Source organism: Engystomops pustulosus, chromosome 8 (assembly GCF_040894005.1).
Source record: "Engystomops pustulosus chromosome 8, aEngPut4.maternal, whole genome shotgun sequence".
Lineage (NCBI taxonomy): Eukaryota > Metazoa > Chordata > Amphibia > Anura > Leptodactylidae > Engystomops > Engystomops pustulosus.
In genome coordinates, this window is record NC_092418.1 from 91,187,627 (window position 1) to 91,215,156 (window position 27,530).

Genomic DNA, 27,530 nt, shown 5'->3' on the forward strand with positions numbered 1-27,530 from the left:
GGAAAAGTCCCTAAAAGCTTGTTTAATAGAAATTTTACATAGAAAAAAAATGCATTAAAAAACACAATGCATTTAAGAAAACTGGAGAGCAAGTCAAGATCTCCAATTTAGGATTACAAGGAATTACATGCTCTGGAAACAGTTGTTTTTATGCAGATTTGCAACAATAAAAAGAGGAAATCCTCTCAGACAAACCGTAATCAGAGATTAGACGTAAGCTTGTTAAACAAGCGCCGTCTCCCTGTAGACTGTCAGCTGAGCAGACTCCATACTCCCTTTCAAATCCCCTAGGGCCACTTGAATGAATACATTTACTACTTATCTTAAACCATGAATATTTGATGAACTTTCACAATAACATATTACGGCTTCTCACCAGGCAATAAAACATAATGAATTGGTCTCAACTTAACAAAAAAACTGTGGCCCCCCCTCAACGCAGTCCCTAAAAGCCTAGCAGTCTATGGAACAAAAAAAAAAAAAAAAAAAAGAGCTTGCACCCCTATTCAGGGACTCTCTGTTCTCACTGTGTTTGGGAGGGCAGATAGACAATGGGGCCAGGTTTTTACTCAATGGAGTCTACATCGCGTTTGGCTGAAATGTTTGTATTGTATCCATTTCCACAAGGGCTGACACAAGAACACTCTGTGTTCACTCGCTAAGAAACCCTTTCACACCGTTTACGTGCATGATGAGTATTAGTTCAGAAGCCCACACTCTCGCCGCTCGCCATTCAAAGCGGGAAATTAAGATGCTTAGGACAAAAATACGCTACAAAAGGCTAATACAACATGCTACTAATTCCTGTCCTTTCAACCATTATCCCCTAGTTGAGGCAATGCACCTGCAGATGAATGGCACTTATATCGGCATTCACTTACCCTTGTAAGTTACTGGCGGAGAAAAGAGAGACACGCTTTGCCTTTTCCCCAACTCTGGTCATTTTATTATTACACAAGTGGGAACAATGAACGGCTAAACGATGACCCCGCACTCTTTTTTTTTTTTTACACTATGTACAAACGTTTCAAACGCCATTAATTTGCTTTCTTTATTTTGTCAATTTCTAAGGTGCGTTGATGTAATGATATCACACAAACTAGTGGCTATTCTATCACTCGTCAGAAGTACAAGGATTATATATCTAGTATTTTGAAGCTTTTATTAGGTTATTAAAAAGTTTATCCATGTTGGGAAAAAATACCTGAATAAAAAACAAAAATGCACATTGAAAAAGGGTCAGAGAAAAGAATACTTTGGCCTCCTGGAAAATAGTTTTTTTTAAGCCAGATAACATTTATAGCATTTAACTTCAAAAAAATTGGAGGAGGGGAAGAAACAACACTGAGTAGGCAAAGAATAAAATGATCCGTCCAAGTCCAATCTCCCTTCCGCGACATTATGACAGAATTCATTAAATGAAAGGGCCACAGGAAAGGGCCAAACTTGCTGATCAGTGGGGGGTCTCAGAAAGGGATAGGAAAAGGAAGGGTCTGATGGGGTCCCACGTACCTCCATTAATCTCCATTTTTGTATAGAGAAAAAATAGGTTAAGTAGCCTGGAGTCGTGCTCGTGGAGTACGCCTGGACCTTGTATTGCAGAGTATGAACAGAATCACTCCGGCACCGACATGGCTTGGTTAAAATTTCTTTCAATCTTTATTTTCTTCCAAAAATTAAAACATGGGACTTGACAACCCAATGGCAACACCAGTTGTTACATATTTCGGGACAAGGCCTACGCGTTTCAGGTGCTACACGCACCCTTAATCATGGCACAAGTGAAGGTACAACAACTGAGGGTAAATATGCTAAGTACATAGTGACACAATCGGCATGTTTCGGTATCCACATTCGTACTTTGTTAACCCTAAAATCAACAATATATAAAAAAAAAAAGTGTAGTTATTTCTAATATAGAGCCCCCTAAACATAAAATCATACCTGAGAGACATGTACAGATTCACAGCTTTGAGAGTTATTTATCGTAATTACGATCTAAATTTGAGTTGGACGGCAGGGGTTAAAGACTAAACAAACAAGCAAATGGAAAATAGGACCAAATATTTACAAATTGTCCCACAGAGGTACCACAAGAGAAAAGCAATACAAAGTAAATTGGATTGTTTCCCGATCTGCAGCTAGTGTGTCATCAGGGGAAATCCACCAGTGGAGATGCGTTATTGGAGTAATGGGTGTTTCTCCGGAGCGCATGTGCACATGGATTCCTCCCGTGGATTACAAGTCATCGGTAAGCGACAGTTTCACACCAATGGTGACATAGTAAATAATACAGTAAGTATATAGCGTCATTTATTTTGATTGTGGACCCTTCGTTGTTTGATAGTAAAAAGTAATCCACCCCCCATGCGCCCGATTATCTCGGGCATTGGGTCTTTAAATGAGCATGCATGTGAATGGTTGGATCTACAATTACAACCTCTGGTAAAAAGGATACCTGGATACATTCAGGACACAAGAGATGTCTTAAGATCAATGGACAAGATGGAATGGTCCCCCAAATTCTCCTGGGTGGGGTGCGATGTTGTCTCTCTGTATACTAGTACACCCCATGTAGTTGCTATGGAAGCACTCGATGATCGAGTGCTTCCATAGACAGATACAGTTCGTATGATCTTAATCATAAGTTAATCATTAAGGAACTAACATGGTACTTAATGACTCACAATTTTTTTTCTTTTGATAAATCTCATTATCTACAGATCCTTGGGGTCTCAATGGGGGCAAAATATTCCCAGTCGCTGGCCAATTTGGTCATGGCTTATTGGGAAGAGAAGTATATCTATGTCGATGACAACTCATTTTTGGATTCGGTGCACTGGTGTGGCAGATACATCGATGACCTCCTAATGATTTGGGGAAGGCGATGTGTCTGCCATACCAGTGTTCATCGAGTACATTAATAATAATCCTTTTAATTTACAGTTTACCCATTGTGTCAGCAATAGAGATATTATTTTTCTTGACTTACACCTTACTGTCAGCGACACAGGGAACATTATGACACGCACACATCGCAACACCATTATGACATCAGGCAACACCATCCTTCATGCCAATAGCTCCCTACCCATACACACCATCAAAAGTTTCCCAGTAGGGGAATTTATTAGTGCTAGAAGAAACTGTAGCACGACACATGATTACGAAATTTAAGCCGACAATATCACATGCCATTTGAAACAGAGAGATTATCCAAGGTGGATGTTAGGCAGAGCTGGAGACATAGTGGATAAAAAAAGATCGAAAAAAAACTCTTATACAAAAATCCCAAGGACACTTCATGCAAAGTATCCAATGACACGCCATACGTTACCTTACAGTTCAGTAATCAATACTTCCAGATTAAACATATCATAGAAATAAATTTACCTATCTTAATGGAGGATGATAAACTGGCCAACATATTACAACAGGGATGTAAAGTGGTATCGAGAAGATCACCAACATTAGACATCCGTATTTCACCAAGTATGCTGCGCGATCCCTCAATGGTCAGAACTGGTACATGGCTTGACACAAAGGGTTTTTACAAATGTGGAACGTACCCATGCATAACATGTGGTTATGCTAAAAACACTAAAACATTCACAAAACACTGATGGGACTTCGACATTTCATATAAAAAAACATCTCAATTTTAATAGCAGATATATTATATATATCATTAAATGCAATACCTGTAATCTAACGTATGCTGGGTGCACTATATGAAAATTTAAAGAAAGGTTCACTGAACACCTTAGAGATATTAACAACAATAAGAAAGAAAAATTTCACAAAAAAAACCATCTCCGGTGCAGTCAGACATTTTTTGGAAATTCATCAAGCCTAGAAACATATGCTATTGAACAAGTAAAGGGACTTAAAAGAGGGGGTGACAGGCATAAAATACTAAGAGAGAGAGGCCTTTTGGATCCTTCATTTAGACACAAGAATACCGAGAGGATTAAATTACAAACATTTACATGTTGTGCCTTTTGTATTTCTTTGTACTCATTTATATTCACACGCATCTCTCTCGTATCAATTATCGAACTGCCATCACCTCTCAAAAATATCATACCACCCTATATATTTACTCAAGATATACATCATATATACATATTCAAGATATTTTAATGATATTTTTCATGATCCCTTTGTACCTGTTCATACCAACGAAATCTACATCATAAGACACTAACAATATACTTTTTACTATCAAATAACGAAGGGTCCACAATCTGTTTCAAAATAAATGACGCTATATACTTACTGTATTATTTACTATGTCACCATTGGTGTGAAACTGTCGCTTACCGATGACTTGTAGTCCACGGGAAAAATCCATGTGCACATGCGCTCTGGAGAAACACCCATTACTCCCATAACGCATCTCCACTGGTGGATTTCCCCTGATGACACACTAGCTGCAGATCGGGAAACAATCCAATTTACTTTGTATTGCTTTTCTCTTGTGGTACCTCTGTGGGATAATTTGTAAATATTTGGTCCTATTTTCCATTTGCTTGTTTGTTTAGTCTTTAACCCCTGCCGTCCAACTCAAATTTAGATCGTAATTACGATCAATAACTCTCAAAGCTGTGAAACTGTACATGTCTCTCAGGTATGATTTTATGTTTAGGGGGCTCTATATTAGAAATAACTACACTTTTTTAATATATTGTTGATTTTAGGGTTAACAAAGTACGAATGTGGATACCGAAAACATGCCGATTGTGTCACTATGTACTTAGCATATTTACCCTGAGTTGTTGTACCTTCACTTGTGCCATGATTAAGGGTGCGTGTAGCACCTGACACGCGTAGGCCTTGTCCCGCAATATGTAACAACTGGTGTTGCCATTGGGTTGTCAAGTTCCATGTTTTAATTTTTGGAAGAAAATAAAGATTGAAAGAAATTTTAACCAAGCCATGTCGGTGCCGGAGTGATTCTGTTCATAATCTCCATTTTTGCTCCATTAATCTCTATGGAACTGCCGGAAATTGCCGAGCGCATTCGGAGAAAGGATTACAGAGAATAAGCATCACATAAAAGTACAACTTACTTGGACTCCATCGAACTTGTCATCGACTTTAGAGCTGTAGTGCACACGAAACATTGTGGATAAGTTTCCAGCGCTGTAGTAAAGCAGAATCTGCAAACCCTTGTATCCAAAAGCCACCTCACTGAAATGACAAGGGAAAAGCTGATTACCAAGAATATATCTAAACATTTAAGAATTATTTTGAGTCATGGACTTGAGATGTCATAGAATTTATGTTGAAGGTTTGGACCATAATGTTCTGTTCTATGTTTCAGATTGTTGATGTGGAATATCTGAAACACAAAGTACTAACAAGGGTAATGTCTGTTTTGTATGAGCAGAGAAGATGCTGTAGACATCCTTCTCAATCCACTGACTAACAAGTTAGTACCCAGTCCAAGTAGCCTTCTATAGTACTTACTCGTCTCCGAATAACTGGTGACTGAACTCTGGGCCAAACGTTGTGCTGTCATCATCGATGTCCTCAGGGAAGCGCACTGGTGGGGAGCGAAAGATGAAGAAATGTCAAATCAAAAGAAATGGGAACATATGACCTTCAGTGGGGGGTCACATCAGTCACACACTGGATACTATTTTTATATACTGTGGATACATTATCAGTTCCAATCTTGGGTAAATCTCCTGTAATTTACTGGATTTCTAAAGGTCCACTTACACTGATACCCTAGCCAAAGAAGAGGCGTCTGATCTTTGTGTTCTGACAATTGTGCACCCTTAGCCATCTCAGAAAATAAAGCACTACTAAAAATGAGAAATGTAGCAGAGGTTGTGCAATAGCAGCATTAAATTCACATGTGGACCTTGCAGACCTAAATTATCCTATGGGACAAACTCTTTTAGCCCCTTACGAGAAATATTTGTATATCCCTGAATACCTAATTATACATTTTCAACCAAATTTGTTAATATACTTCACTCACCCAATTTTAACTTAATGACTTCATTTGTGTTACACTTGTATTCAGCCAACTTCTTCTCCATACTACTGAGAGCTAAGACAAAAAAGACAATGTTATTGAAGTTTACATATGCTGGAAAGAATTGCTGTATTTTTATACATTACAGATGTGCTTTAGAAATATTATAAATCCAAATGAAGTTGAAGTTAGATATCCATGTGCATGCAGCACCAAAAACATCACTTGAAAGGGGTCTACCCTGACACTATTTACTCAGCCAGATTAGCTACTTGGTGCAGGACCCCCCACTGATCACTAATCCTGATGAAAAGTCTTCAGTATAAAAACTGTTTAAAACCCCCTTTAGGCTTAAAGGACACCTGTCATCAGGTTTGTGTCACTTGTCCTGTCACCTCTACCTGTTGGAGCACCTCACAAGGATCCCATCCCAGCCTTTATCTAGTTATTTCATACATTAATCATTGTAAAATCATCTATTCTTTATTAGGTAAATGAGGCTGGTCACATGGTCAGAGGCAGTGATGTCACCCCTGTTCCCCCTCCCCTCTCCCTGCTCAGGTCTGTGTGTAATGTATAGTAAAGTATGGCTAGTGTGTGTGCTGCATCTGCTGACATGCTGCATCCTCCTAATACAGAGACACAGACATCAGCTACACATGAATCTGACTATAACATGGCTGCCTGGAGCTGTTGTATCTCTCCTATACACACAAAGGCTGCAGGGGGCGCCAGCACCAGAAAGCGCATCATTATACAGCCTCACACCATTATACAGGCTGTCAGTCATGCACTGGGGGTGTGGCTGTACCTCCCACTCATGAATAAGCCAGACAGCTTGAATATGCTAATGACTCATTGGACATCTCACAGGTCATTTGCATACAGCTTTAGGACCTCATTGCTTAAGTTTACAGGCATGTAGAGGGACAATGAAGGGATAGAGGCAATGCTCTATTTCGATTATGGGGGTTAATTTGCCTGACGGGTTCTCCGAGTTTAAAAAAAATATATATATAAGTGGCCGGGAGCGGGCTGCCTAAAATAATAAAGCTGTACTTACCTTCCGGTGCCCTCCGGTATCCAGCGCTGCTGTCGCTCCGGTCCGGGTGCCATGTAAACAAACAGCTTGAATGCAGATACTGGAGGGCACCTGAAGGCAAGTACAGCTTTATTGTTTTAGGCAGCCCGCTCCCGGCCACATATATTTTTTTTTCAAAACTCGGACAACCCCTTTAAACTAGAGTTTTTGATTCTTTTTTGACGGAGACTTTGCAGCAGGATTTTCTATTATATGAGAGAGGTGGATTGAGCAGGAAGGAGCAGCATAAGCCCCATTGTGATCTATACCGAAAATCTATGCGCACTCCATAGGTCTACAGCCTTACAGAGGTTGTGGTGAATTTATATTTCGCCCCCCTGAATGGGTGACAAGAACGCTGATCACATTCCCACTATTGAATAGAGTGGTAGGAATCTATCCCAGTTTGAGAAGTTTCTGCCTTCCTTGGCATACTACACAATTTGCAGGATTTCAATTTACTTGGCATGAAAAAAGTAAAGAAATAAAGAAAAACGCTATCTTCCACTGTCTCCACAACTTCCACATTTGTCCAGAATTTAAATGCCCTGATTAACAGTGACCACAGTGCAGAACAGGGCTCGAGGCATCAAAGTCATATCTGATGTAAGGAGTTCCTTCTTTCCTGCTGCAATCGTGATAACAGCTCAGCAATGCTGTTCCATGGGGAAGTAGGGACTCCTTATAGATCACAACGACACTTTGAGTCCAGCCCCTGATATTGAGGTCAGTCCATGACATGACATGGTGATGCTTTCGATTGGTAATATCTATGCAAACCACAGGAGACTTTTCTTAGTCATGCAAGTAGAGATGAGTGGGCCCGTTTATAAGTGAAAGAAGAAAAGGGCAGCACTGAAAACCTTTATATTCATACTACAACAAATCATTAAAAAAATACTCCAGAAAAATCACTGGCTTCCATCCCTGCACCCCTTACCCTTACATAAAATCAGTGCAAAGAATACAGGGAAGCACCACTCTCATCGACTACAGAGTTCTATGAGACAGGAGACACTCATACATGTTTATTCAACCATACAGATTTGGAATATATTTTTTAAAAATTAGGAGACTATTACTGTCTTGATGAGACGTGAAGTTTATAACAGAATTCCTGGTTCAGAGAGACATTGGATGGTCGGATAGATCAGCTGAACAATGGAAAAGAACCTTGCATATTAGATGCTCTTCACAGAAGGGTGTATTCACATGTATGAGGGACGTATATCCATATATCGTCCGCCATAGGCGTTTCTGGTACATGAGCTTAGTACGGTGAACACAATGAGTGCTCACCATACCGCTCCCGCTAAAAAGATAGAGCATTCTCTATCTTCGGCCCTAAGCCATTATTTTCTATGGAGAGGGGAGGGGTGAGCGGCACTCAACTCTCCTCTCCAGTGCGCCTGATGTATGCCGGCCCTGAATGCAGCCCAAGACTATAAGCGGATAGACGCTTCCTATAAAACGCAACTTAGAATTCGTAAACAACATCTAAAAGTATATCAATAAGGCCCACTAGAGGTGCCCTATTCACATAAGACACTTATACTGACAAAGCCGTCACATTTTCAACAAACCACCATTTAGATGGATCCTTTTTTCTTACCAATGACTTTCTATGCATTACAGGCTGAATATGAAGCTTCAAGACAATTGACACTTTGTTGCACTTAGAGAGATTTTAATTAGTGAACTTATTCTTTTTAATGGAATTGTATAACCAGCCTAAGCCTAGGGTGGAAAATGCATTGGTCAGAGCCTCCCCACAGTATATAGCTATTCAAACCCTTCTCCCCAGTATAAAGCCACCCAGTATTCCCCCAGTATGTGTACCCAGCCAGCACCCAGTTTGCCCAATTCATAAAAAAGTGTATACTCACCTTTCTGACAACCTCTGCAGGTCTTCTCTGCGATCCGTCAGGCTGTCAGCGCACACAATAAATCTACGGCTGCCGACTGATTTTTTTTACTTGAGTATAAGCCAAGTTTGGGCTTTTCATCACATTTTTTTGTGCTGAAGAACTCGGCTTATACAGTAATTCCTCTGCCTTGAAGTTCTTACACTGACCACTAAGGCTTATAATAGGGACACTGCTTGTTCTATAGAGGAACATACACAGTAACATAGTTCATAAACAACTATCATCACTAGATCAATAGGCAACATCCTGAGGTGCAACAACCAAGGCCTCACTCAAGCAACTGTTTATATTACATACAGAGATGTAAATGGTGATCTTTGTCCGTACTATATCAGCTGTACTGGCCCACAGCAGGTACCATTCTATGTATGCGAGGAAGAGCAGTGCCCGCAGAGAGCCAGGATGCCACCTATAATACAGACAGGCTCTAACCAGTCATGTATATCAGCTGGTGGGGGTAACAGGTTAATTCCCAGCAATCACCTTCACCGATAACTCTAAAGCTGTCACTGCCACTTTTTCTCCAAGGTATAATACCAAACTATTTACTCCACTTGATTTCCTACACTCACTAGTTCTTAGAGACTTCTGGGATGGCTCACAAGACAAGCAGATTCGAGAAGTCCGGTATAGTAAAGGCAAAAACATTCTGCTGCCCCCCCCCCTTTTAATTTTTTTCTTAATATTGACTGCAAACAACCACACAAGAATGACAATATCACGAAGAGTCCCACTACCCAGTACCAAACATCTTTGATCCTGGGCCTCAGTACCATGTCTGTCTGCTCCTCTAGTATACGGCCAGTGTAGCCAGATGAGACACATTGAGACTATACTCATGGACTCTCAGAAGAAGAGTCCAGCAAGATAAGCAGACGCTGTACCCCTGGCATCACCCCACATGTCTGGGGAAAAAGAAGGAGTTGGCACAAGCACTGGAAAAATGTTTTATCCCATGCAATCAGATGCCACAGGATTAAAACTCCTGGAAAGTAGCAGGAATTTACTAAGCTGTACCCATGTATCACAATTAATATAACACTTGAGCGACCCCATTATCATACTTTTACTTAAAACTACAATAGGTGTGAAGTTGAACGTGTCGTTTTTCAATCGTATAAACTATATAAACGCCAGTGACAGATTCAATTCTATTACAAAGTTTACTATTATCATCTACACCAGTTACGCAATTATTAGAAGTGTTTATTTACACTTTAATCCATTGACAACATATGAACCATATTTATAGTTATATAATTGAAAATAAAAAGAAGGCCTACCAACAAAATTTTACGACCCTGACTAACGATGCCAGCTGATAAAGGGTTACATATACTCCCCATATCACCTAAAATTAGATGCCAGTGAAGCTCTGTACCTTAATTACAGTAGTTTTTCTGATATGCAAATTAGCTTTCCTGACTCATCTCTACTGGCTCTGACTCTTCTCTCTCCTGGGTTGCCGATAAACCATCCCCTTATTTTGACCAACAGCTCTACATTGTGTTACGATCATGTCATATGACTAGAGTGACATCATCTCGGGTCCTTTAGCCTCCTAACATTAGCAAACTGTACTATACTGTATGTATCTGATGACATGAAATCACAGCAGCCTCCATGGAGGATGGAAAGAAGTAAAAATCCATGGAGGCTGCTGTGATTTCATGTCCAGCATCGGAACCGAGGAAAAGTTCAGCAATGTTCCGTAATATAAAATTCCACTTTATTCAAAATTCTTTAAAAACAGTGAAGACATCCTATGACATAGCAATTCTGACGCAATTCTTAACTTATTCGGTCCTTAGTCGTAACCAGGCTACGACTAAGTTCCGAATAAGGTCTGAAATGCGTCAGACTTGCTATGTTATAGGACATCTTCACTGTTTTTAAAGAATTTTGAATAAAATGGAATTTTATATTACGGAAGATTATTGAACTTTTCTTCGATTCCGATGCTGGAAAAACTTTGTATCCGTCACAAATCATCTCTGGTCCCTGCACAGCACGTCCGTGCATCGGCACAAAGAAGCACGACAGCCACATAAAAGTGGTGAGCTGAACCTTTTTATTTTTTCTATTTATGTGATTTCATGTCATCAGATACATACATGGGGTACATTTTTGCAAATGTAAAGAGCACAGGACCCTTGATGCCATCACCCTGGTCACATGACATGACCCTTGGCCTCCACGATTCGGGAGGTCCCGTGATGTACCTGTCCATCACTGAGGAAACACCTTGAACATCAGCAGCAGCCAATCACTGGATGCTGCCATTGTTTGCTCCTCCTCCTGCTTTAAGGGGGCGGAACAGTACAAGGTACAGCCCCGTATGTGAATACAGTAGGATACGTACTAGCCCTCTATTATAAGGACACGTCAGGTATCCTCCCTATGTATTCTCACAAGAGGCCACAAAACAGATATGAACTTAGCCTCACGTTACTGACTGCTTTTAGAAAACCCCTTTAAAACTTCCTTAAAGGGATTTTCTAAACTGACATTGGCTTGTCGCAGCCTCGGAGAACCCACAGAAGACTCTTTCAGACTTGATCAGTGGCAGGTAAGGCGATTATCACAGGTAACTGCATAAGCTCAGATAATAGGACCCAGCAGCAGCAACTTGGCTTCCAAAGTCAAGTTTCCAGGTTCACTTTAACACTTGTTGCACCCCCTCCCTCTGCACCCCAGTATGGCAGCAGCCTGCTCGACTATATACACGCAGTATGTTATTGGCAAGCCGCATACATGTGAACAGCGCTCTATCTGGATACACTGTGGCGCCAGTTTCCCGGGAAGTCTCAGCAGAATATTTAGCGGGAGATGTGACATGAGGGGGGGGGGCTATGAGTGACGGGTGACAGGAGGAGACCTCACGCGCCACCACCAGCCCCCGCTGTCACCCGCAGAGCCCCCGCCAGCAACATCCTAGCTGTGCTGAATGTTAGCCGCTATCCGCTAGCCTCATCTTATACCCTGGAACTTACCCGCCATGTCTGCTCATCTGCGGCAACGTCAGGAGGCCACAACAAATCAACCCGCGCCTTCTGCCGGGCACGTGACATGATGACGTAATTCCGCTTCCTGCGCAGGCCGAGCGTGTAGTAACAAGCCGCTCTGTGGTCGCGTAGCAACGTAGTACGAAGCCCGTGTCATGCGCATCCATATTGTCCAATGTGTTATCTGCCCCAGGGATCAGGGATTCTGCTCCTAACTGGGATCTACACGGACATTCCCATAGGAGAATGATTAGAGCAGTTCTATATATAAGCGGTGATGCTTTTATAGCTTACATAGCTGTATGGGGACTTGTTTTATGCAGGGTGAATTGTACTTTCTACTGGCACCATTTAAAGGGGTTGTCCCAAATCTAGAATCTATCCCCACCCACAGGATAGTGACTAACACGGTGATTGGTGTAGGTCTGTCTGCTGGGACCCTCAACAATCCAAAGTACAGGGGGTCCTGATCTCACTAATTAGTATTGCAAAATAACTTCTTAAAGGACATCTATCACCGGGATGAAGGATTGTAAACCAAGCACACAGACATACTGGTGTGTGCCCCCTCTGGCAGGATATGCTCTTCTTTAAAGGATATCTACCACCAAGATGAAAAACTGTATGTAAATAAGCCTTAGGGCAGGGGTGGCGAACCTATGGCACTGGTGCCAGAGGTGGCACTCGGAGCCCTTTCTGTGGGCACCCAGGTCATCACCAGAGAGGACTCCAGGTATCTTCCTGCAGTCCCAGACAGCCCAGGACTTGCTGTGCACAGAGCTATTTTAAAGTGACAGTGCTACCTGGGACTATTTTCTGCTTTATTGGTGTCCCCAGGGTGCTGGTATCAATGAAAACTGTGACAGAGAAGGGAGTATAAATCACAAATTAAATTTCTGTGTTGGCACTTTGCTATAAATAAGCGGGTCTTTGTTGTAGTTTGGGCACTCGGTCTCTAAAAGGTTTGCCATCACTGCCTTAGGGGCTCCAGGCTCCATTAACTGTGGAGCCTGGAGCCCCTCAGGATTGTTTGCATACAGTCCTTCATCCTAGTGGTAGATGCCCTTTAAGCTTCCTATGTCCTCGTTTTTAATTTTTAAAGCCTTTTTTTTTTCTTATGTAAATGAGCCTAAGGGGCCCCAGACAGAGCTATTAAAGGGGTATTCTCGTCTGGGCATTCACATTCAGTTTGATAAATCTGCCATATGTAAACATTTCTTCAATTAGATTTTATTTAAAAAAATGTTCCTGTGTGAAGATAATTTCTTATAAATATAGTCATTTTATCCCTTAGAAACGGGATGGCTTCCTCGGATACGGCCACCTCTGCTGGAGGGATTGCACAAAGAAACAAAAAGTTTTTGTATATGAAATGTCCAGGAGTTACTACATGTCGCACAGCCGTCCTGTGGTAATGATTGCTGAATCATGGTGGTCAGGCAGGGCTCCATGCCGCATGTCTGGCCAACGCTGCCAAAATGTGACGTGGTCGTAACCGAGGAAATACGTGCGGCCGCCAGCTCTGCATAGAGACTCTATGCAGAGCACGGACGAGTGCTCCTACTACGAGATCTTCAGCCCTAAAAAGGGCTCACATGTCATTCATTAGTTGAACCTGCCACCGGATCTACCTTAACCGGTTAAGGACCGGGCCCTTTCCTGTTTTTTCATGTCCATTTTTCACTCCCCACCTTCAAAAATCTATAACTTTTTTATTTTTACACGTAAAGAGCTGTGTGATGGCTTGTTTTCTGCGTAACAAATTGCACTTCATAATGATGGTATTAAATATTCCATGCCATGTACTCGGAAGCGGGAAAAAAAATTCCAAATGCAATGAAAATGGTGAAAAAACGCATTTGCGCCATTTTCTTGTGGGCTTGGATATTACGTCTTTCACTGAGCGCCCCAAATGACATGTCTACTTTATTCTTTGGGTCGGTACGATTAAGGGGATGCCAAATTTGTATAGGTTTTATAATGTTTTCATACATTTACAAAAATTAAAACCTCCTGTACAAAAATAATTTTTTTAATTTTGCCAAATTCTGGCGCTAATAACTTTTTTATACTTTGGTGTACGGAGCTGTGGGTGGTGTCATTTTTTGCGAAATTTGATAATATTTTCAATGATATAATTTTTAGGACTGTACGACCTTTTGATCACTTTTTATAGATTTTTTTAGATTTTTCAAAATGGCAAAAAAGTGCCATTTTCGACTTTGGGCGCTATTTTCCGTTACGGGGTTAAACGCATTGAAAAACCGTTATCATATTTTGATAGATCGGGCATTTTCGGACGCGTCGATACCTGATGTGTTTATGATTTTTACTGTTTATTTATATTTATGTCAGTTCTAGGGAAAGGGGGGTGATTTGAAATTTTAGATTTTTTTATTATAATTTTTTTTTTTTAACTTTTTTTTATTTTTATTTATACTATTTTTCAGACTCCCTAGGGTACTTTAACCCTAGGTTGTCTGATCGATCCTATCATATACTGCCATACTATAGTATGGCAGTATATGGGGATTTTCTTCCTCATTCATTACAATGTGCTATCAGCACATTGTAATGAAGGGGTTAAAACGAAATAGCCTCGGGTCTTCGGAAGACCCGAGGCTACCATGGAGACGGATCTCCGCCCCCCGATGACGTCACGGGGAGCGGCGATCCCAGGTAAGATGGCGGCGCCCATGCGCCGCTATCAGTTTGAGGCTGCCGGCAGCTTTGCCGGCAGCCCACGCTGTAAAAACATCCGCGATCGGTGCTAGCACCGATCGCGGATGTTACCGGTAAGCCTTTGCTGCAATATGCAGCAAAGACTTACCGGCTATGGAGAGGGCTCAGCCCGTGAGCCCTCTCCATGCAGCGCGACGCCACCGCCGCCGTGAATACACGGCGGGCGGTCGCGAACCGGTTAAAGGGAACCTGTCACCAGGGACCTCAATTTCACTAAAGACAGGTTGCAGAAGCCCTTCACACCTGCAGTGCAAAAATGTCTCTCTCCCTTTTCTAAGCATTTGCATTACAATATAATTGTGTCTTATAACTTACCTTGCACCCTAACAAAATCCTGGGGTTGTCACAGGGGCTGGACTTTGGTTTGCATGCATTTCAAAAAACAACATGTAAGTTGTCTGAGCTGCAGGCTGTCTCCATGTTTGTGCTCCTGTACATCTTGTCCCTCCCCCACTGATGCCAGGCTGACCAGGCTGTAACCTCTGAGAAGGAGCAGGAGGTGGAGCTGTACAGGAGCACAAAGGTGGGGGGCAAGCTCTGAGGAGGGAGTAACAGACAAGTCACATGTTGTTTTTTGAAATGCATCCGAACCAAAGTCCAGCCCCTGTGACTACACCAGGATTTTGTCATGGAGCAAGAGTAAGTTATAACACACAATTATATTGTAATGCAAATGCTTAGAAAAGGCAGAAAGGCAGATTTGAATTGCAGATGTAATGGGCTTCTGCAACCTGTCTTTAGTGAAAATGAGGTCCCTGGTGACAGGTTCCCTTTAATAGGTAGATCCTAGATGGTAGGTTTCCTTTAACACCTATTGAGCTTGGAGCCCCTAAGTCTCATTTCCATAATTCTAAAAGCATTTAAAAAAAAACAAAACATGGAATAAGAAGCTAAAAGAAGAGAAGAACCGACCGGGGAGGAGAGGACACACACACCAGTATGTCAGTGTGCTTGATTTACAATCCTTGATCCTGGTGGTAGATGTCCTTTAACCCCTTACCGACATGTGATGTAATAGTACATCACATGCCGGGTGCGGGCGCTTGGAGAGGGCTCACAGGGTAAGGGGATTTAAATGCCGCATCGATCACCAATCGATGCCAGCACCAATCACTCATGTTTTCGGTGTTTTTTTGAAGGGGTGCTCAGTCCAGAAGCCTTCTTCATACATCCTTAAAGGGGTTCTCCCACAAACAAAAGTTAGGCCCAATCCGCCCTATCCCACAAATCACAAAAACAAGTGGTCCGATGGGGTCGGACCCCTCGTTGCTCCATCAGACTAATGGAGTAGATGGCCGTGCATGACCATTAAACTTTATGGAGCTGACAGAAATTGTCGAGCGCTGCACACCACTGAGACCCCCACTAATCAGCAAGTTAGGACCTATCACATGGATAGGGCTTAACTTTTGTTCATGGGATGTACTAGGGGACATGGCGCCCACTAAGATTTTACACAAACTGTAATGCCACCCCTTTTAAGATATTGTGCCATAATTAATTTTAGTTTGAAGTCTCATTCACTATTGGTTAATGTATTTGTGGATATAGTATTTAATTTTCTTCCAACCATGCCCCTTGCCATGTCCGGTATATTCTAGTAATGTCTTTTAAAGGATCAAATAGTAAGTTGAATTTATTTGCAGTGGCTGAATCATCACCTCTACTGTGCAGTAAGATTTGTAACAATTCTCACATCACACCTCAATTTTTCGATGTGCCAGCTGCTATATAGGATCAGCCAAAAAGAGCTTTATCGATTGTATACAATATAATAAACAATCCTGGCGGAGAGCACAGAGCAATCTAGCCGTGCCACCCGTATTTCACTTGATTGCTTTATAAAGAGAAACATACTAGGGGATTTTTAGTGGAAAAGCCCTGTGGTGTCCTCTTTTATCTTCCCTGAAGACACTAATTTGTCTTTCACAGCAGTTAAAAGAACACAAGATTCTGGCTGAGGTCTGTTTGCAAAGCTCAAAATGTCATCACTGCTAAATCATGTGATAGTTAGCAAATTATACAACAACTGCTAATCTGTTTATTAACATTATCAAGATGAAATATATGTTCGCTGGAGCCCAAAAAACTGTTCATCTGTTCTTTATTATAATATCATTACTGGTGTTTCTTCTGATCTCACATGGAATGATTCCATATATACGGTAAGTGTTTGGTATGTAAACATTATTTTCAACTTTTCTGCCACCGTTATTACTTTACATAAGGGATATCACTGGATAAGTAAAACCTGTTGGATTGGTGGGGGTTTATCCACTGGGGCATGCACAAATTATGTGAGGGGTCAGAAGTCAACCCATTGGGGGTCATTATTAACAGTTGGCACATCATACTCCAGTTCTGAGTACTCAAGTTCAACTTGCACTGCGCAAGTTGTGGCAGATATACAAAGTGGTTCTGCCTGGTATAGAATTATGCTATAATCTGTGCCAGGAACCTGATGCAGAGTTTAGTTAATGCGCTAGGACAGTGGTGGCGAACCTATGGCACCGGTGCCAGAGGTGGCACTCGGAGCCCTCTCTGTGGGCACCCAGGCCAACACCAAAGAGGACACAAGGGATCTTCATGGATTCCCAGACAGCCCAGGACTTTCTGCGCTCAGTGCTATCTTAATGCGACAGCGCTGCCTGAGACTACAGGAGGAATGGGAAGGGGTGGGCAGATCTGGATTATCATTGTAGCTTCAGCTCCTGAATTTGTCACCCTTTCTTTCTACTGTATTGTGTTCTTAAGATACTGATATGATTGAAAGCTATAGCAGAGAAGGGAGCAGGAAGTTACTGCTAAAAATGGTACTTAAATGTTGACACTTTAGCATAAGTAAGTGGGTTTTGGTTGTAGTCTGGGCACTCCGTGTCTTAAAGGTTGGCCATCACTGCGCTAGGATGTTTTGGTCCCATCGTCAACCATGTGGCTTGGAGGCGGTGTATTGAGAAAAAGTCGCAATTCCTGGACCTTTCTTGGCAAAAAAAGTCATACACACTCTGATAAATGCCCCAATTGAGCACTTGCCCAGCGAGAGTAGGTTTTAACTTCACTGGACTCATCTTAATGCTACCTGTGGCGATTCCATCAAGCCCAGGAGGTACAGCAAGGATTCAAAGCCAAGGCTTAGAGGCCCCAATGCTGATATAGGGCAATTTGGTAAACTATCCCACTGATCCATTAAGAATTGTGGATGGTTTAATGTTCTAAATTACCCTGACAGCAGGGGCGTAACTTGAGGGGGTGCAGAGGTTGCGGTCGCACCAAGGCCCAAGAGGTTTAGGGGGCCCTTATGGTGTCACTTTCCCATATGAGAAGACTATTACTATTTACCATACATTATAGTCGGGGGCCCGGCACAGACTTTGCACTGGCGCCCATCAGCTTCTAGTTACACCACTGCCTGACAGGTTCCATTTAATTGTACTGAATTGGGATCTGTACTAGTGAAAAACACCCAATGAATGGGCTACACACATGTAAAAAATGGGCTACATTAAATGAGATGAACAACATGTGTGAAATAGCAAATGAAAATTACTTTATTAGAGTTTGGATACAAGACAAACAAAAACAGGACAAAAATATCATAAAATCATTTAAAAAGGAATGCACCCCAGTGCACCCATATATACAAAATCTTCTGGAGCCCGACACCTGATAATGTCGGGTTGAACCAGACCTGGGCCACACAAAAGAACCAACCCACTATGAAATCATGAATATGTGCATCAAGCCTGCGTCTGTGGGGGAAGGGGTGGACAGGATGACTGTCAGGCAGTCCAGCCCGAGGATGTAGGGGGATATGAGCACAAAAGTGCAAGTAGATCCTCTACGCTGGAGTGACTGAGAGTGGATGAAAAGCCCACTAGACGCCCATCTAGCCTGCAATATTTACCAAGTGTGTGAGGTGGAAATGTGGACCCAGGATAGATCGCCCCACGCGTTCCGCCGCGTATCGCGGCTTCCTCAGGGGTCCCCTGAGGAAGCCGCGATACGCGGCGGAACGCGTGGGGCGATCTATCCTGGGTCCACATTTCCACCTCACACACTTGGTAAATATTGCAGGCTAGATGGGCGTCTAGTGGGCTTTTCATCCACTCTCAGTCACTCCAGCGTAGAGGATCTACTTGCACTTTTGTGCTCATATCCCCCTACATCCTCGGGCTGGACTGCCTGACAGTCATCCTGTCCACCCCTTCCCCCACAGACGCAGGCTTGATGCACATATTCATGATTTCATAGTGGGTTGGTTCTTTTGTGTGGCCCAGGTCTGGTTCAACCCGACATTATCAGGTGTCGGGCTCCAGAAGATTTTGTATATATGGGTGCACTGGGGTGCATTCCTTTTTAAATGATTTTATGATATTTTTGTCCTGTTTTTGTTTGTCTTGTATCCAAACTCTAATAAAGTAATTTTCATTTGCTATTTCACACATGTTGTTCATCTCATTTAAGGTTCCATTTAATTGACCGGTGATAACTTGTTAATGAACTACTCTTTCAAATCATATAACAAAATCAATATTACCAAATATAAAAATGATACATTTCACTAACATATCTTAGTAACACATATAAGGGAAAACACTTGTGATCATAATCTTGTCAGAAGCAAATTTTAGCAAACTCTGTTAAAAAAGTAAAGAATGGAGGTTTAATGTATCACTTAAAAATTCTATTCACATCAGTCTAAATTTTATGTCAATTGTTTGTCAATCCTCTTTCGATGGAAAAAATGACAGAGGCTGCAGTACTTTTCCTCCATTTACTCATGGATGGACACGCATGTGCACAATCCGTTATTATCACAGAGTAATCAGAGCCGTGTGGTAAAAAAGGCTCATACATCTGCATGTCCATCACACAGATTTCTATCCACTTTAGGTAAACATGGAAGCTTTCTATAGAAGGACAGCAAGCAGAGATCTTGGAAAAAGTGAGGAATTGATAAAGAAAGTATATTGGAAAATTGTATAACTTTTCCTTACACAAACCATATCAATTGTTTGTTGGAAGTGGAGAACCCCTTTCAACATCCTTTAAACCTTAAGAGTGTGGGGCTCCTGGTGCTCTTCCCCAGATATTGCAATTCATTAACTACTCAGACCATACATATATTCAATTCTCATTATGTCTTGGAAATTCATTCCAAGACATAAAGGCATAAGTACATCACCAATCTTTGGCTGAATATGCTGTAGTCCATTTGTAAGTCCATGCTAAACTTCACGGACACGCGGACACACCGGGCGTTCGGTGTCTCAGTGGAACTGAGAGCCTTGTATTATAGACCAGTGTCCACACTAAGCAAAAAGACAGAGCGTTTGGATTGTATTTTTGGGCTCTTCCCCAGATACCCTTTTTAATGTTCGCAGTCTGAGAGAGTCTCTTGTCCCTTTTCAATGAGTGCTATACTTGCTGTAGGTCGTATTATAACTTTACATACTACAATTGTAACTGGGTGCGGCCACCCTTCCTGTACTCTTTTGTGTACTGTCGACAGACGGGATTTCTTCGGCCCCTTCCACACTAGCGAGTGTGATGTGATGAACTCGCATCACACTCGCAACGCAAGCTGCCGGGAACGCACGGCCCGAACGCTGCACCGCGGGAGTGAACTCAGCATGTCAGTTCACTCCCGCGGTGCAGCGTTCGGGCCGTGCGTTCCCGGCAGCTTGCGTTGCGAGTGTGATGCGAGTTCATCGCATCACACTCGCTAGTGTGGAAGGGGCCTTAATCTCCGGATGTAGGGTAGCAGGTTACCTTATTGCCAGGTTGGTTACTGGCTTTCTTTACTTTTTTAACGGAGGGAAGGAACGGTAGTGTGAAATGAACCTAAGACTCAGAATTTTATGTATGAATTATCATAATATTGTCACGGGTGCTCCTGCGACCCTGTGTGCCTCCCTGTGCCCCTTCTTGCCTGCAGCAGCCTCACTCACCTGTCTGCGTTCCGGCGGCGGTCTCCTCGCTCTGGTGCGCACGTCCGCGCCTCCTAGCGCGCACGTACCGGCGTTCTGAGATTTAAAGGGCCAGCATGCCGATAATTGCCACTGGTCGGCTGCCCTACCTGTTAAATTCCCGGCCCCTTCCTATGTCCCCTGTCGGATCTTAGTGCTCTAATGCCATTGGTGTTGTGACCCTGGTTCTGTTCCCGACTACGTTGCTCTGCTGCCAGCCCTGACCTTCTGCTACCGCTAACCGTGAAGCCTGACAAATATTTCTCATCCGGTCACATAACAGGTTTTTGCAATACATTGAGTTGTATGTTGTTATCCTATACCATCACTTTCCTCTTGGTGGGAGCAGTATTAGTGGATCCTTGTGGGGCCACCGTCACACAACCAGAAGAAAAAAAAAAAGAAAAAAATGTTCCAGAAATGAAACACTGTAATATGCATATTCACTCTAACATGAGCTTTTTAGCTTCTCTTCTCTATCAATGTCACTTTTGGATCTCTACTGTCAGGCGGGTGGAACCAGACTGTTAAGACCACCTACCTTACAGCAGTAAGCTAATTACCAAACTGGATGCTGAGATTGTGCTAATTACATTCTCTACTGCCAAATAGGAGGCCCAGGGCTGGAACAGCTCCACCCCTTTGACAAAAATAATCATACTGAGTGCTTGGGAGCATGGTGGGAGCTAGAGGAAAGATTCAAAGGGCACCAGAATCAGTGAACTAATCGCTTTTAAATTATACAAAGAATTGGATTGTGTGATGTTAAAGTTATTTTTTAAGGAAATAAATTAGATTCAACAACTTCAAATAATACTACAAATACAAGACACTATTGAGTACCACCGTGGAGTAGACATGTCAAGAGAGACAGCTGCTTCGGGCACTGGCCGAGTAATAAACTGTAACCGCTGATATGTGCTTTACACAGAGAGATGTTTTCCAAATCTTTCATTATTATACCCCTTTTGAATTATATAGGAAATTTGACAAAAATAGTTATGCATTACATTTCTAAGACTGTAAGTACCAAGGAGTGCTTCATATTTTATTCTCAATGTGAATAGAAGTTCCTATAGTGTCTTGAAGGTGAACCCTACATAAATGTTAAGAGTTTATTCTGCTCTGAGCAGGGGTTCTTCACACTCCATGTGTTGAGCACAATCCACTTGTTCGGTGAGGTTCCTATGATTAATGTAACTAACCTGATTGAAATAATATAGATTTGCGAGATTGGCTAAGACACATGTGGGCATCAGTACAAATTACGGAGATAGCTGTGAGTGACTAGGCCTTTTCAAGGACATGCTTTTCCAGCCTGCCAAGTAGATTGCATCTGCTGTAGTCATTAAGAGAAGAATACAATCAGCTCCGCCGCGCCATCCGCCTTTATTTTGGAATGAAAATGTTTCAGCAGAATTCAGAATAAAATCAAAATACAATGATGCAGGATTGCTACCTCTTTAACCCCATGGTAAAGAGAGAAAACCAAATGGTAACGCATTGGTAATGTTTAATGATTAGGTATCAAAAAAGAAATAATAAATATAAGGCTACACTCACATGATGTGTGGGAGCTGTACTGTAGCACGGTGGGAAAATATCAGCGCCAGGGAGAGGAGAAGGGCAGCTCACCCCTGGCCCTCTCCACAATGATATATGGAGCCGTATTCCGGGAAAACATAGGACATGTCCTATCTTTCTCCTGGCTACGGAACCTTACGGTGCCGCACGTGTGCTGAACCATACCGCTCCTGTACAGCGCCGTGCGCCCATTGGTCCTTTAACCCCTTCACGCTCCGCGGCGGATATATCCGCCACGGAGCGCAGTGACTTAGCGCTCAGTGGCGGATATATCCGCCACGGCGCTTATGCCGGCTCGGCTCTGGATCAGAGCCGAACCGGCATCGGGAAACACGGGGTGCCGGCTGTAACTAATAGCCGGCACCCCAGTGTAACACCCGCGATCGGAGTTGTCTCCGATCGCGGGTGCTTAACCCTTTAGATGCCGCGGTCAGCGCGACCGCGGCATCTAACAAGTATCTGGGGTGTCTTTCCCCCACGATCGGCCCCCCCGAACCGTTTTCGGGGGGCGCCGATCGTTGCTATAGTAACTCTGGGGTCCGATCTGGACCCCAGAGTTACTAGCAAGAATTGCCAGTAAGATGGCGTCTGTGACGTCATCTTACTGGCAAAGTGCCAGCCTATGCAAGTGCATAGGCTGACACTGATAATACTCTGCAATACATGAGTATTGCAGAATATTATCATGAACAAGCAATCAGAGGATTGCTTGTTCATATCCCATGGTATAAAAGTAAAAAAGTAAAAAAAAAAGTTATTCAATAAAAAAATAAAGTCATAAATCTCTAAAAATGCCCCAAACCCCCAAAACATATAAAGAGACATATAACTCAAAAAAAAAGTCTAAATCATAACACAAACCCCACATATATAGTATCACCGCGTCCGTAACAACCCGTAGAATAAAAGTAAATCATTATTGAACCCCCACGATAAACGCCGTAAAAAAAAACTGTTATAAACCCTCCAAAAATTATGATTTTTACCTTTTCAATCCCACAAAAAATGCTATAAAATGCGACCAAAAAACCATATGTACTCAGACATGATACTGGTGCAAAGTACAACATGTCCCGCAAAAAACAAGCCATCAACCAGCTCCGTAGCCAAAAACGTAACAAAGTTATGCCACTTGGAAGACGGCAATACAAAAATTATAGATTTTTCCCCACATTAGGGTTTTGTTTGACAAATTTAGTAAAACGTAAGAAAATATATTCATGTCTGGTATCCCCGTAATCGTATCAACCCATAGAATAAAGCTAACATGATTATTAGTCTATACGGTGAACACCAAAAAAAAAAAAGTCAAAAATCCAGTACAGAATTGATGCTTTTCTACTCCTGCCCTCAAAAAAAGTTCCTAAATTTTCAACACTAGGTGATACCAACCCCAAAATGGTAACAATGGAAAAAGCATCTCATCCCGCAAAAAAAATGCCGTCACATGGCCCCAATAACGGAAAAGCGAAAATTTTATAGCCTTCAAAAGGGGCCAATGAGGAAACTAAAATCCTGGCAGCTGCAGCGCCCTCCTTCCCTTCTGCGCCTTGCTGTGCGCCCATAAAACAAGTAACAGCCACATGTGGGGGGTCTCTGCACTCGGGAGAAATTGCAGAACAAATTGTATGGTGGGTTTTCTCTTTTTATCTTTTGGAAATGTGTACATTTTAGGGCTAAATGAACGTATAAGGGAACAGTATGACCATTCTAAATTTCACCTCCATTTTGATTCAATTACTATGAAGATCTCAAGGGGTTAACAATCTTCGTAAAAGCTGTTTCTGATAGCTTGAGGGGTGCAGATTTGAAAATGGGTAGATTATATAGGGGGTTTTGATGCTAAATATGTAAAATTTCATTCAAAACTGTATTTATCCCCAAAATAGTCAATTCTGAAAATCCGGAAAAGCGATATTCTATTTGTAAGCCGCGTGACATCAAAATAAATTATCCAGACATTTCAGAAATTATGAAAATGTAAAGTAGACAAATGGGAAATGTTATTCAGCAACTTATTTAGGTGGTAAATCTATCTGCCTGAAAACGCAATGATTTAGAATTTCGAAAATGGCAAATTTTTCAAAAAATTTATCATATTTTCTTTTTTTTGTAAATAAACGCAAAACTTATCTGCCAAAATTTACCACTAAAATGAAGTACAACATGTGGGGAAAAAACAATCTCAGAATCGTTTTGATAAGTAACAGTGTTCAAAAGTTATAACCATATAAAGCGAAGCAAGTCAGAATCCAAAAAATCGGGCTGAGCCTTAAGCTGTAAAATGGCTGCGTCCTTAAGGGGTTAAAAAATTGCCTGCGTCTGCGTGCATGTGAAGGTCAGGAGGAGCCAGGATTGTCACACCCTCATGATCGCTGTCCTGGAGATCGGGTGAAGTGCTGAAAAAGCGTTTCACCTGATCTTTGACAGCAGAGCCTTAGCAACCTTTTCGGTCCCGACATGTGTAAAGGAGGACGAGTACCTAGACTGATCACACATTTCATTACTGTAAAGTCCTGGAAACCTTCCATTCTGCTGGTGGAGAGAAAACCAAAGGTTTTCTGTACTGCGGTTGGGACTAGACGTGTATGAGAGATTGTTTGTGAGGATAGACGTGTGCTTCCGGTTTTCAATACTGCCCTATACAGACCTCTCCAACTGTACTTGAAGAAGGACTTCACAGCCCAAAACACGTTTACTTGTTGGGATAATAAAGCTTACTTCCTCATCCATGGAGTGATATTTAGCAGCGCTATACCAGTCATTTTTCTTGTTTTTTTACCACATCTCTACTCCACCTACTGGGACCACATCCATCTGATGCCTACATCGGCTAGCTGGAAGGCTTATATTTGCTCTTTTTGAGGGCTTGCTGAGATGAGCACGTTTCTTAGTGGGATTGATGACATCAACTACACTCTCCTTGAGTTTTTTATCTCAATAAATCTCTATACCCATGGCAGTATTACACATGGCACCGTCCTCTCCTTAGCTTACCGTATATACTCGAGTATAAGCCAACCAAGTATAAGCGGAGACACCTAATTTTACCACCAAAAACTGGGAAAACCTATTGAGTCGAGTATAAGCCGAGGGTGGGAAGTACATTGGTCCCAGCCTCCCAGCATATAGCCAGCCAGCCCCCAGTAGTATATAGGCAGCCAGCCCCCAGTAGTATATTGCCTGCCAGCTTCCAGTAGTATATAGCCAGCCAGCCCCTTTAGCATACAGCCAGGCAGCTCCCTGTAGTATATAGCCAGCCAGCCCCCCAGTAGTATTTAGCCAGCCTGCCCCCAGTAGTATATATCCAGCCAGCCCCATGTAGTATACAGCCAGCCAGCCCCATGTAGTATACAGTCAGCCTCATGTAGTATACAGCCAGCCAGGCCCCTAGTAGAATACAACCAGCTCCATCTAGTATACAGCCAGCCAACCCCTGTAGTATACAGCCAGCCCCCAGTAGTATATAGCCAGCCAACCCGCAGTAGTATATAGCCAGCCAGCCCCCAGTAGTATACAGACAGCCAGCTCCATGTAGGATACAGCCAGCCCCCAGTAGTATACAGCCAGCCAGCTCCATGTAGGATACAGCTAGCCCCCAGTAGTATATAGCAGAGGAGCCGCACCAAGCATGGAGGCGCCAAAGGGTGAGTATATAAGTTTTTTTTAATTGACTCGTGTATAAGACCAAGGTGAGTTTTTTTAGCAAATTTTTACGGAATTTTGGGGGTTTTTTTGTTTGTTTGTTTGGGTTTTTTTTTACTAAACCTGGAGTTCGTCTTATAGTAAGGAGTGTCTTATAGTCTGGAAAACACAGTACTTTATTGTCACTTAATAATAATAGTTTTAATAAATGTGGAAAAGAGATTGCATGTGCTCTGGATCTTTAACCCTGACAAATCTTGAAACCCACATATAGATTGTGAGCCCCCATGGGCAGGGTCCACCTTCCACCTGTCATTTGTTCTTGTCTTAATGTTGTATGTGATCACCACATTGAATGTATAGCACCATAAATTTAATGCTGTTCTATGATAATAACCACCATCCATAGGCTGGACATATCAATCACTTGTAAATCAAATCTGTTGATGGTGGACCAGTTGTTTCCAAAGAATAAGCCAATTGTTCAATGTATTTAATTAATGAGTCTTCTTATTGTAGAAGAATGGGGGAAAAAAAGAGAAAATAAGATTTTCATATTTCTTCAGTTTATATATTGGGGCACATTTACTTACCCGGTTCCTGCGTGATCCGGAATGTCCGACGAAGTTCGTGCGCCCGATTTCCTTCTTGTGTCGCTTCCCCACTCAGGTCCACCGGAATTCCCCTTCTTCTTCCCGGTGCATGTAAGTGCTTGGCTTGCAACACAATTTTAAATGTTAAATCCTGTGCGTTGTCCGAATCCGTCGGATCATCAGACGGCCCGTCCACCGATTTGTGTCGCGTAATAGTCGGCACGATTGCGACACAATTCGATTGTGTGCGACGCAATCCCCGAAAACATCGGAGAACCTGAGGCCGCGGGACCTTAGTAAATAAGCCCCATTGTGTTTCATCCATGCATATGAATGTAAGCCATATGCAAGATTCAGAAGCTAAAGGGGAAGCATCACTTCAATGCTCCTTTCTTCAGCTCTATAACACCTAAGGTTCTGGTGTCATTGTAAAGATCAGAATGGATCTTAATCTGTAGGTTGCATTTTGCAAGCTGATATTCTCATCTTTAAAAGGACACCATTGTTCTAACTCCCGAAATGTCTGAGGTAACACTTCCCCTCCAGCCTCCGATAGTGACTCATCTCAGGAAAAATGTGCCATAATTTGCATATGATTTTGAAGATCATTTTTTTATATCGATTAGTGGATGGGTCTTAATGTAAAAGAGGGGACGCTATAAAAAACATTTGTAAACCTCAAGGAGCTTTTAGTTTAGTGGTGTATTGCTAAAAGTCCTTTTAAAATTACAATGTATGTTCTACAACTGTGCAAGAAAAAATATTGACAATAAAACAAAAAAGCGTCATACAAAAATAGGGTACAGAAAATGACTTCAAATAATGAAGATCTTACTCAAGAACATATGGCACGCAGGAAGAAGAGGTGGTGGAGGAGCAAAGGTATTGTAGTAAATCATGATTAGAGCAAAGGGATTATCAAGGGAAGTATCCGAAGAACAGGTTAGCGACGCAACAAAGGCCGACATGATAGAATGATGCATGAGTGACGGAG

The 27,530-nt window shown here is 42.2% G+C and overlaps 1 protein-coding gene across 1 annotated transcript in view; it reads right to left on the reverse strand.

The window, feature by feature from the left end:
- Positions 1–12,109, reverse strand: part of HAT1 (histone acetyltransferase 1) — a 35,372-nt gene extending 23,263 nt beyond the window's left edge. The window contains exons 1-4 of the mRNA XM_072121734.1: positions 11,992–12,109; positions 5,993–6,064; positions 5,473–5,548; positions 5,073–5,193 (exon numbers count right to left, since the gene is read on the reverse strand). Coding sequence (XP_071977835.1) covers positions 5,073–5,193; positions 5,473–5,548; positions 5,993–6,064; positions 11,992–11,998 — 276 coding nt within the window. The 5' untranslated portion in view covers positions 11,999–12,109. The remainder of the gene's footprint in view (positions 1–5,072; positions 5,194–5,472; positions 5,549–5,992; positions 6,065–11,991) is intronic.
- Positions 12,110–27,530: the final 15,421 nt, after the last annotated feature.